Below are 12,926 nucleotides of genomic sequence, written 5' to 3'. Positions count from 1 at the left end.
ACAAAATTCTATTGATGCATTTTAAGATCACCTTAAATATTTTTGTTCTCTCTGAAGTGTTCATTTATATTAATCACATTGTGTATGAAAACTCTGAAGCTGCAACCACTATTATTATCATTATTATTACTTAACATGAGCTGCACCAGACCCCATTTGTTTTATCCAACACTTACGTAGTTGGCAAGGGGAGAACCTGACATTTGTCCCTGTTACGTCACATGTTATTAAATTCAGGCTGTCTCTTCAGTCTGTCAAGACCTTTTTGGGTCATGATTCTGCCTTCAAGTGTATTGACTGTTTCTTCCAGCTTTGTGTCATCAGAAACTGCGATTTCCAATGACCATTATTTTCACGTCTTCGAGTCATTAATAAAAATGATCAACAAGACAGAGCAGACAGTAGAACCTTGCAGCTGACTACTCACACCCTCCCTCCTGCTTAATTTTAATGCCTTAATTAGGTGCTGTTCAACCACATAATTTTACTAGCACCTGGCTCATATTTTTTCATCTTTTCTTCAAGACTGCTATGGCAGACCCTGTCTGCCTTGCTGATATCCAGGTAAATCATGTGCCTCGTATTTCCCTCTTCTTTCTGCCTAGTAATCTTTTCATAGAAAGGAATGGGATTAATCTGACATGATGTATTTTGTGATCCATGAAATAAATGTAAACTATTTGAAGTAGGCAGAAGTGTTCAATTTAGCATCACTAATATCCTGCTATGCAGAGTATTTCAACCAGGGAAGACTTACCAGAGGAGGTGGCATTAGAATGTGGGAGGATTTAGATAGGCTGGATAGAGATGGAAGAATTCATTTATCAACGTCTTTTCCAATTGTTTTGTTTTTGTTTTTGTTTTATCCCGATAGTCTTTCAACTTAACTCTCTTCAAACAAGTAGAAGTTTTTGATAAGAGATAACTGTTTTGCTAATGATTTGAGATGTACTGACTCATGACCTCTCCACGAAAATAATCAGAACTAAAAAGTGGAACTACCTTAGTGGAGACCTGACCTGGATACCTTGAATTTGGAGACCACTGACTATGGCAAGAATGCAAGAGAACAGAGAGAACCCAGAGGAGAGATTCTTAAGTTCACTCTGCTCCACACAGTATTGGCTGCATATCCTAGCCCCGCGGCTTCTAGTGCTCACTGCTAAGCTAAGATTCATAGAAAGACCAGACAGTTTAACGGAAGGAGAGACCCTCAGTCTCTCCCTCAAAGTCTGTTTAATCTCCTTTTAGACAAGGCTCTAAAAAGTTTTATTTGACTTTTAACCAATAAAACATTAAAAATTGTTTCCTGGGGTGTATTTTAAGTTGTATGATCTGCAAAACAATCCCATTTCTTTCTCCATTTCACAATTTTAGTCAGTTCCCACCCATCCGAAAGCGTCCCCATCTTTCAGATCATGGAAGGAAGCTTCCTTGGAGGAGAGTTAGCCTCTTAGATGTTACCAAAAGAATATCTGAACTTGGGGAGAGGAGAATCTAGGGCTGGAGCGTAATTAAGTCTTGCTGAAACAGAAGCCATCCAGTTCCTTGAAAGACTTCAGTCTGGCTAGGTTCTCAGCACGATTGGTCTCCCCTTTACAGCACTATGATAAATGTCTTGCATTGTAATTACAAGACATGCCACCCGAGTGGAGTATGGATGATCAGTCTTTTTTTCTATTTTTCTAGAAACGATTGATCATTCATATTTATAGGGCTGTCAACTGCTGGGCTTTGAAAAGGTCAGTATTGATTATCTAAGCCATACAGGTGGTGTGCTGCTTTACCATACATAAATATGAGTTCCTTTTATGAGACCACTGTGATTTTTCAGGGAAGCAGGGAGGAGGGTGACATTCATGTGAATTAAGCAATGGGAATTTTAACTAAAACACACTTAGATTCAGTCAGAACTTTGGAATTGGCGGAGTCATACTTTAGATTAGCTAACCACCCCCACCCGCAACATACACGCAAACAATTTACTTTGCAGAGGAGGAAAGCGAGTCCCTGTCAGTGGACCTAAGTAGATAAAATGCCAGTGCTGGCAGGAAGGAGAAGCAAGAAGGCTCTATGTCAAAATATGAACAACAGTTCTATCTGAGTGGAGGATTTTGGACTATTGGATGAATTTTTTCCTCCTCCATACCTTTTTAGATTTTAAATGCTTCCTGCAAAGCACATCTGTTACTACTTTTGCCTTTAAAAAAATAAATTTAAAAGAAAAGGTTGGTTTTAAGTCCAATGTGAATAGCATGCCAATTGGCTGGAGTTGTGTAGACAGTGGACTTTCTCTTCAACGGCCTTCAAAGACCTCACTTTGGAAGAACCAGTAAAGTCCAGGCTGCAGTTCCGTCCTGTCTCTCTCCAGTCTTTGTACATTAGTGACTGACTGTGGGGCTTTCTCTGCTTGTCTTTCCCATTCCTCCTCTGAACACTTAGAGTCTTTGGCCACTTCAGCCTCCGTTCTGAATGGCAGTTGGTGAAAGTGGACTACAAATCTATCTTCAGCCGGCGCTGCACCAAGGAGGACTATCAGACCTGGCACCTGCTCAATCAGGTACACCACAGGGTCTGGGGTACCAACTTCTAGGAAGAGGAGCTACTGCAAGCTCTGTTTTGTCTTCCTAGTTGGAGGAGGAAGGTAGTGGGCCATCTGAGGAGAATGGTAGGTTTGAGGGGGAGACTTGGAGCCCACACACCCTGGTCCAGGAGAAGCAGATGCTATTTTGGGGCCATTTTACACCCTGGGACCCTGATCCAATTATTAAGGTAACAACGCAGCTTGGGGGAGAGGTGACAATGATAACTTGGGTTTTTAGCACTATCCATGGGGAAATAAGCCCAGACAGGTGGGAGACCTTCCAATGGTTTGATCATCACACGTTCCAGTGGAGAGGATGAGGGCGTTTCTCAGGCCAGCCAGAAGTAAGGGCTCCAAGAGCATTGGGAACAGGACCACAGAGAAAGGGTAAGGAGTGGGAATGAGGGGCTTTGGCAGTGGCAGATATATATTGCTACACAACATAGGCTCCTGTGTTCTTCAGAATCATTAGGTCCTGGTAATCTGTACCAACTTCTCCTCTTTTCACCCTTGACTAGGAATAAGGACTTGAGCATGGTCAAGTGACTTGACCTCATGACTTGAGCTCATTTATCATAGAGAGGGAACTTTTAGGGTCAACTTCAATTTTACTCTGAAGATGATGTGAAAAATATGACAGAAGTGCATTCCTTTCCACTAGAATTTCTGCTGAAGCCAGTTGGACAATTGCCTGGTGGTCTCCGAGGATGACTGGAATTTTTGCTTTCTCTGTGAAGGTGGTGAAAAAAACAGGACAAAGTGGACATCACTAACTAGGTTGGGTGTCAGCGTAGTGATAAGCCAGCCTCTCATAGTGTTTCTTTTGTGTGGTAGAAAAGAGCAGCCCTTTTATCCTTGAAACTCATGAATCGTTATGGGGAGTGAGATTGCTACACAGAGTGATCAAAAGAAACTGAAAAGGCTAATGCTTCTCCTTGAGAAGCTGGCTTATTTCATCTTCTTTGTGTTTTTCTGTCTCTCTCACTATGAACTTTTTTCCTAAGGGAGAGCCTTGCGTCATGGGAGAAAGGAAAATATTCAAGAAACGCAAGCCAGGAGCTCAGTGTGCCCTGGGCCGGGACTCCTCAGGGACGGTGGTCTCAGAACCCTGTGTCTGTGCCGATTGGGATTTTGAGTGGTGAGTTCCTTGGCATCTCGTCGCCAGTCCCAACCAGATGTTTACCTGTTTGGGGGTTGAGGATGAAGATGGCATTAGAGGAAGAAGCCAGAACCCAGAGGTAGGAGGTATGTCTGCTGGCCTCAGGACCCAAATGTCCCAGTTCCTGGGCCAGATAGGAAGTCTGCATCCCTGGAAGGAGGACAGGAAGAGGCATTTTCCCAGAGAAAATCACTGTTCTATCAGAACAGCATGTCCAAGGGGACTTCTCATCTTCAGTTAGCAGCTATACTTGAAAGTAACAGAGAGGTTGGGCTGGGCTCTGACAGAGTTCAGAGAGCTACAGGCTTGGACAGTTACCTCCAGACATGTTTATTCAGATTATGCTCTTCCATGTGAATTCTCTCATCATCAAATTTTTTCCTCCCTCTAATGACAAGCACAAAGAAAAACTTTAAATCTCACCTATTAGCCAATGATTCACAAATTTCCAAATATTTACCTCCAGCCCTGGCCTCCCTCTCCTCCAGCGTGGAGACATTTGTGGCCATCCAGCTACTTAGCATCCATCTCCCCTTGAATTGCTAATAGGGATTTCAAACCTAATGTGGCCAAAACTGAACTCTTCTTGAATCCCCACTGTTGGAAACAGTTTTTCAGCTCTTCTTGAACCCCCGCTCCCTACCCCCAACCAATTTTTCCAGCCTCAATAAATCACATAGATATCCACTCTGTTACTTAAGTCAAAATCCCAGCAGAGCTTGGTTCTTTCCTTTCCCTCATCCTCGGGTTCAGGTCATCTGAAAGTCCATGTAAGTTTCTACCTCCAAAATGAATTCTAGCTCAAAGCACCTCTACACATCTCTACTGCTGTCTGGATCCTCCAAGAGTCTAAGTCTCTCTCCAAGTCCACCCTTGTCACCCTAAAAATCTATCCTCCTCACAGCAACCAAAATTATATTTTAAAAACCCCAATCGGGGGCTGGCCCCATGGTGTAGCGGTTAAGTTTGGCATGCTCTGCTTTAGCAGCCCAGGTTCAGTTCCTGGGCATGGACCTACACGACTTGTCAGCCACTATGTGGCGGTGACCCACGTACGAAATAGAGGAAGATTGGCACAGATGGTTAGCTCAGGGCTAATCTTCCTCAGGGAAAAAAAAGAGGAAGATTGGCAATAGATGTTAGTTCAGGGTAAAACTTGCTCAGCAAAAAGAAACAAAAAAGAAAAGACCCCACCAAATTAGATTTTATCACTTCTATGCTTAAAACACTCCAATGGCATCCCTTCTCCCTTAAAATAGAATACAATCTTCTTTCTTTGGCATGCTCTGTTGTAGGTGATTTGGTCCAATACCACTGTACCTTAATTTCTTACCATTCTCCCCTCATTCACTGTTTTGCAGCCACACTACCATCTCCTCTACCTTAGTTAACCTAGACTCATTACTAGCAGAGGAAAAGCAAATGCAAGGATTTCTCCCAAATCTCAGCATTACTGGCACCTTTGGATCACTCGTGTCTCAGCAAAAATACCAGCTCCTCGAAAATGCCTTCTGAGACCACCTAATCTCACCTACACCCTGGCACTCTCTGGCTTATCACTCTGTGTTAGTGTCTTCTTGGCGTTAATCGCCATATGGAACGTTCACGTTTTTTGATTGCTTTATTATTGCCTATCTTTCCCCAGTAGAATGTAAGTGCTGTGAGTGTAGGAATTTTAGACTTTCTTCTTTGTTGCATCCTCAGTGCCTAGCCCACAGTCAGCATTAAGTAGTTGTACCATGTTTCTGAATGTTGTTCCTTTTAGGAGAGTCAAAACCCTTCCTAGTTCTGGGAATGGGTACATGTCACTCTGATCTCAGCTAGATGAATTCTTCCTCCACATCACAGTCAAAGGCTGAAGTTCAGTTCAGGTATTTTCATACTCATTCCAGGTTAAAGACAAAACTAAGAGCTCGGGGAACAGCCTATAAACATGGAAGAGGTAGGGCAATGACAGAGTTGCATTTGGGCTCTGCTGGTGGCAAATAACAGAAGTAAGTCCAAACGTGTACAGAACAGCTACGCCTGCCCAGCAACCTCACCCCTTCCATCCTTATTTCGTCCAGCCTCTTTCCTAGCCTCAATTTGGAAGCCATCTTTAGTTTCCCACTTTCTACGAGGACTGTACCTGGTAGCTCTAAGCCAGCTGTGTGACCACGACTGCTCCCTACCTGCTCTTCATCCCTGAACTCGTATCTTGGAAAGCTTGACTTCAGTGAGAGTCATCCAAATGGGATGTGCCACATGGAATTTAAATGTAAATGGCAGGGTGCTATCTGTGACAATTTTGATCCTTTGGAAACAGAGGATATTTTCACACTTGGGAAGAATAATTTTCAATTATTAACCACAATCTAGCAAAATAGTCATAGCAATGTATACAGTAGGCCACTCAGAATTATGGCGTGTGACGTATTGATGTCAACCTGAATATTCAGAATATGAATATCAGGTTTGCTTGTGTCCTGCAGACTGACTCTGTGGAGGCAGGCTGTCTTTGCATATGTCATGCTACATTTTCTCCTGTGTCTCCCTGAACTGTAATACACCCTCACCCATTGTCGGGAAACCTCACATTTGACAAGGAGTGAAAATTGTAACAAAATATTTTTCTTTCAGCAATTTCATTAACATTTACTAGTCCGGAAAAAAAAAATCCCAGCTCTGATATTCAGTTTTTGACCTTGGAAAATTTTCTTAATCTCTGTGATTTCACCTCCTCAGCTGTAAAATACAAACATGTAATGTGTATCTCATTGGGTCCTAGGGAAAAATAAATGAATTAATATACATCATTAATGTGGATAAGGCATTTATCCTAGTGGTGTACACTGTAGACATCCAACATATGGTAGCTGTTGCTGCTATGCTGTTGTTAATCTTGTATCCCGGGGTTAAATAGTCCCCGTGGTATTTTAAGGAAATAAACCAGAGCTTATACATCCAAATAAGTACTATCTACAAAGCTGTGCCTTTGGGTGTTATCCATTTATTTTGGTGGCAGTGGCATTGCTTAAAATATTTCTGAACCCTTCTTTGGGAACTACTGTCAGAATGCACCTGTAAGTAAAGCAGGGAAGAAAAAAATTCTTTGCGATGCTTTCTTTGGTTCTCAGACGTGCACTGGTAGAGGTTTCACCTGGACCCAACGCCCCGTAATGTCAGAATCATTACTATACTTTTTAATGAGAATAAAATGAGCATCTGGGGTGTAACTTGTGTGACCTCGGTCACATAACTGGGAAAGAAAGAACTGAGGTTTAAATGCAAGTCTAGCTAAATCTTACATTCTCTCCTCTACATCATGCCATTTCTCAAGAAATCAAAGTCTTCATTATGTTAGATTCACTTTATGTTTCAGAAGAAGTAGGATCCCCAAGTTTAGTTATTCTAAAATTAAAACTCATCCTCAAAGGACCCAGGTTACTCCTGTTGATGAGATTTAATAGAGAATGCTCCATTAACTCAAAAACAATTCCAAATGAAGGAGTTTTGACCATTGGTACTGGAATTGTAATAGGTGTACAGTGTACGGGAGGACTTTATAGAATTTTTTTCTTGGATATACAAGGTATTGTATTTTTGCCTTTCTATAGCATATATATATAGCATATATAAAATATATATAATAATATATAATATATAAAATATATAATATATATTATATATAATATGTAATATATAATATATTATATATAGCATATATAATAATATATATTATTATATGTCATATTAAAAGGAAGATAGAAGAACCACTTGAGTCTGAGGGAGGATAAAGACACAAGACTGGATCCTGGGTTAGTAATCGTAATCTGAGAACAACAGCAAAAAATATCATGTGTTCTAAAAAGTATTTTTGCACTACTTTTGAGTACAGAAGAAGCAGTTTAATTTCTGAAATTTTTGGATTTTTTTTACAGTGGTTTTTGTGGACAATGGGACTGAGTTTTTGAAATTGTCTTGTTTTGAATTGTCAAAATTCAAAAATTTTGAAATTTTTGAAACAAAAAATTTTTGTCAACTTCAGTAAGCATAACTGTCAGTCAGAAATATAGTTTTTCCATCAAATATAGTTTGTTTGTTTGTCTTCAATGATCATGCTGGAAAGTACTGCATGGCAACCATTTCATAGCCTTGTCTCCTTCTCAGTGGTCCTTCCTACCAGGGAGTGTTATTAGCTAAGGAATCTAAAACTCCCAGCTGAGTTAGTATAAGCGATTATCATGCACATGCCACCTAGTTGTTTCCCTAAGCCAAATCAGGTCACGTTCATTTGATTGGTCCAGGCAACTTTTAAGTCTCAGAGACAGCAGGGAGAGGGTGTAACCTAGTTTAATCAAATTGGGGGAGTGGAGACCACCGGGAAGGATGGATTAAGTGTCTTGATTTTGGTGGAAAAGTTAAGGAGTGCAGCCTGAATTCACAAAGGGGGGGTATTTTCCACCTATATCCCTCCTCTGCTTGAAGAGGGAAGATGTTACAGATTCTCAGAAGTGTTTATTTGTAGAACACCATTGGCTTTCACAAGTTTCACCCTTCCATCCAGAGGGGGTGTCAGTAATAAGTATGAATTTTGAATAAATATTGATGTTTCTACTTAATAGCCTCATAAATCTCCCAGCCTCATGCTTGCTCTAGAGAGCCACTTTACAGCAAGCTCCACCATGGCACTGGCGAGGGGCCAGGAACAAATCCTTCTCCTTGGGGAGACCCAAACACCTTTGTTCAGTGAAAACCAGGTTGGCCCAGAGATTTTGCCAAGTGTCTCTCCTTTGTAACTCTCCCAAACATACACTCAGCAGTAACTCTTGCTGAGCACTTACTATATACCAAGTCCTTTAAATGGTTTATCTTACTTAATCCTCTCAATTAGCTTCTGGAAGAACAATCTGATATTATAGGTATTTTATAGATGAAGAAATGGAGACACAGAGATGTTAACTAACTCACTCAAAATTATCATATTATGATTCCAGAGTCCTCTGTCTTAGTATGTCTTAGTGTTTACTTTCCATGTTCAGGATGGTTCCAGATACACAGAGCAAGTTTATCAAATGATAAAGTAGAAGAGAGAAGGGGAGAGATTTTGGGGTGGCACAGTACATAAATTTGGGTGTGTCAGAACTCCATTCAACCCTTAGTATTCTGCATGTAGAGCACAATCAAGCCTGTTTTTTCTATGAACTAGGTATTGTGGAAAAGTCAAAGTTGTATAAAGCAGAGTCACTGAGCTCAAAAAAGACATAGCAAATAATCAGGAGTATAATTAGGTGCTGAATTTTATGATCCAAGATAGTAGCCACGTAGTAGTAGTCACATGTGGTTAGTTACATTAAAATTAAATAAGATTAAACATTCTGTTCTTTGGTTGCACTAGCCACATTGCAAGTGTTCAGTAGTCAAATGTGGCTAGTGGCTACCATATTGGATAGCATAGATTTCAAACATTTCCATTATTACAGAAAGTTCCATTCGATAGCACTGGTCCTACCTGTAAGTGCTAGAATGGTCAGAGCAAAGAGATCGCTGAAGACGGGAGTAAGGATGAAAAGCTTCCTGCAGGGGGTGATGATGGAGCTCTGTAGACTTGCTGCTGAGGAAGTACAAGGAAAATGTGCAGCACTTCAGAGAAAGCAGATATATGAGAAGGTTTTTGATGAGTAGAGGGATAAGGGCAAGTGGGTGGCATGGGGTTACATTAGGAGAAATATTTGACAGATGATTGTTGGTTTTTGCAAACTCTTTCTGAAATGATTTAGATGTAATTGTCTTTCTCTTTGGCAGTCGTTAGGCTTATGTCTTAGCTAAATGATGATGATGTTAATTATTATTCTTCTGTCTTTGTTGTTGTTTTTGTTGTAGTTGCTTCTGTTTGTTGAGTATTCACTCTGTGCTTGCCAAAAACCTCTATCTGCTTGTTCTGATCCCAAACCCAGCATGCTATACTGATCCTAAAATGGGACAGAGGCACCTGTGGAACACCGATCCTGGAATCTCAGCTGCCAAATGAGAGAATGGAGGGAATGGAGGTCAATGAGGCTATGATAGAGCTCAGAGTAGGACATTCCCTGCAACTGGGCAGAGACCATGACTTCTTGCCTGGCTCAGAGAGTCTCGGAATGTCATTCCTGGGGACCAAGGAGCCCTCCCTACTGGTGATTAAATGGGTGCCCCATGGGATTGTACTAATGCTGAACCAGGGGTCAAGAGTCTCAATTATCACCTCCATCTGCCATTGTCAGTTATGTACAATCTTTAACAAGTTATTTCTCCTCTTATTGCTCCCCCTTTCCAATATACCATTTGAGGGAGTCGAACCCAAGGAGCACAAGTGTGCCTTCCTGTTCTGACATGCAAAAGCTGTTTGATTTCTGAAGCTATCCTGTCTCTTCCTTCTTTAGATCATCGAAAGCTTTTCCCTGGATAGGGTTTGGAAGACATACAGGTTCCTGGAAATGGACAAGTTTTCCCCTAAACTTTTAGATGTTCTAAACCCTTTTAAGAAAGACACAGAGGTGACATTTCTTGAAGAAAACTGCTTGTGTGTTTGCAGAAGCTGTGGTAGCATACTTCCCTGAGGCAAATTAAACTTTCTGATACATTTTCTCCAAACTTCACAGTTCAATAGAAGAACATCTTGCCCCAGGAAGCTGGAGCAGCAACTGGAACTGCTTGTTTGTGTAAATCATGCAAACTCCAGAGCTGTGCGGGGAGTTGGGCAATATGAGAGGTTTTAATATACATTTAGCCGAAGTTAATGAAGAAGTCCACAGCTTGAGGGCAGCCAATGATGTTGCCGTTAATGTTATTAAATATTAATGAGGTGCTTTTTCTCTTTGGTACAAAGCAAAATGTCTGATGCACCTTTTTTAATAACTGTATTGCTAAAAGGTAGCAGAGCTGAACAGAATTCCTAAAGATGGGGACATTTAGCAGAGAGAGTTAAGACATTTTTCTCCCTCCCAGAGCTACTTAGGAGAGTACCCTTCCTTCAAAGATTACTAAATTTCTTAGGGTTGGCAGGACATTCAATAGATTTCCCTCATAAAGCAGTTGGGGAATTTTCTAGAAATAATGCAGACACATCACAGCCTAAATGTTTCTACAGATAAACAATGCTTAGAAATCAGATATTCAGGGGTGTGCCTACATGTATTTAGTTACCAGTTCTGTAAGGGAACAAATGAATAAATAAATCAATCCTATGATTAGTAGCATTTGCTAATTGCTATAAATATTCCCACCATGGCTGATTTCAAGCTACTAACGTGACATCAGTGAACGTGGAATTGGGAAGAGATGTGTAGTAGCACCTTATATAGTATTTCTACTGTATAGATACACAGACGTAAATGACCTCAAGAGCAAAGATAATATAATGATATATAATAACATTTTATGTACAGTATATATTATACGTAATAATAAAATGCAGTAAAATAATGAGGAACTTCTGAGTTTTGAGTATTTATTACCTTTTAAATATAGTTTACTTAATTCAGATTTTATGTAATTTAATTTTTAATAATGGCTGTGTTTAACAACCATTAATTAGCTTGCAAAATTCCTGAAATTTTAGGTTGGCTCTCACAGGCTGTTACAAGCTGGCATGACACTGAGTCCATATGAACTCTCAGGCTGAGAGAACTCCAATCATTGATCAAGAGACCTGGCAAAAGATTTACTTGACAGATATATGCCTTTCTCCCTCTTTTCTTCCGGTTTCATTTAAACATGGCCATATCAAAGCTGGTCTTGAGTTTCACCTTTCCATGTAGCGATTAGCAAGGATTCTATCTCACACTCACTCCACAGGCATCTGTTGAGCACTTGAGATGCTGTCTGTGGTCCACACTGGAAAGTCAACTATGGACACGCAGTCTCCCTGACGAGATAGATCAAATGCAATGGGAAAATTAGTGCGATCATTTTCAAATGTAATTGAAATAAACATCACCCAGTAAACATTTATTCAACACCTGCAATGTGCTAGATACTGTTCTAGACTCTTATGTTAGTGAACAAAACCAACAGAGGTCTCTGCTCTTCTGCAGCCTCAGTGTTTCCAACATGCAAGGGCCACAGAGATTTTGTTTTGGGAATCAGGGATGGCCTCATCTGACCTAGATATTGAAGAAGGATGCATAGGAAACTACCAAACACAGAAAAGGATAGAGTGCTTCAAGCCCAGGGCATAACACATAAAAAAACCAAAGAGGATGGGAAGTTGGCCTGGAGTGTTCAGCTATGAGTTTGGTGTGGACGAAGATGATGAGAATGTAGAATGGCGACCAACTGGGAAGATAATTTATACAATCTCACTAATCAGTGGGCACTTCTTAACTACACTGTTTAGTGTTCTACTTCATACTCTATTATTCTTTTCTTTTGTTGGATTTGAGGCATGTTGCATCCCTCTCTCCAAAAAAAAGTGAAAACCCCTTGAGGATAGGGATGGGTGGACTTCTTTCACAGGACAGGGTACACATTGAGTGATAAATAAATGTAGAACTAAATTTTTATTCCTGTCGCCCTTTCATTCCTATCCTAGAGACATGCATAGACAATGTGCTCTATTTTTATTGGACTTTAATCTAAATCTTGGTTCAGAGAACATGGGAGCAGAAAAATAAAGGAGGGGTGGGTCTGGAGAGAGTGATTTCCCCTTGCTGTTTTATGTTTCATTAGCACTCAGTGGATTAATATTCAAATATCCAGATTGTTCTGCCCAGCCTTTGAGTTTCAGGAAAGGCTTGGATGCTTAACTTAGAAGCATGACTTCTGCCAAGTGAAACCACCCTTAGTGACCTCTGGTTGGTTACAAGAGCAGTAATCCCTTTAGCCTACTTTATTGCTTTTTTTCTACCCTGACATTTATGCATCTGGGAGCCTTATGAAACTCCAAGAAGTAAGGAAACAGCATTTAGATTTCATGTGGGGGACCTCTTCCTACCCTGATCTGTTACTTCCTCATTTTGGAATGGAGAGAAGAGGAGAAGGGATCATACCTGACTCTCTTTCTTCATTTTATTATGCCTAGGCTTTTGAGAAAACATGGAAAAGAGTTACAGTTTAGTTTTTTTTGTTTTATTTTTTAGGTAAATGGGACCTGTGTTAAATGTAGTTGGGAAAAGTTTGAATGGCTGTATGTGTATATGTGAATGAAAATATATATGTGTGCTT

At 40.5% G+C, this 12,926-nt stretch overlaps 1 protein-coding gene across 1 annotated transcript in view; it reads left to right on the top strand.

The window, feature by feature from the left end:
- SORCS3 (sortilin related VPS10 domain containing receptor 3) overlaps positions 1–12,926 on the top strand; it is a 566,847-nt gene that overhangs the window by 515,601 nt on the left and 38,320 nt on the right. The window contains exons 15-16 of the mRNA XM_001916814.6: positions 2,443–2,560; positions 3,589–3,722. Coding sequence (XP_001916849.3) covers positions 2,443–2,560; positions 3,589–3,722 — 252 coding nt within the window. The remainder of the gene's footprint in view (positions 1–2,442; positions 2,561–3,588; positions 3,723–12,926) is intronic.

This window comes from Equus caballus, chromosome 1 (genome assembly GCF_041296265.1).
Source record: "Equus caballus isolate H_3958 breed thoroughbred chromosome 1, TB-T2T, whole genome shotgun sequence".
In the NCBI taxonomy this organism is placed as follows: domain Eukaryota; kingdom Metazoa; phylum Chordata; class Mammalia; order Perissodactyla; family Equidae; genus Equus; species Equus caballus.
The sequence above is the reverse complement of the archived record's forward strand: the minus strand, read 5'-3'. Positions and strand labels throughout refer to the sequence as shown.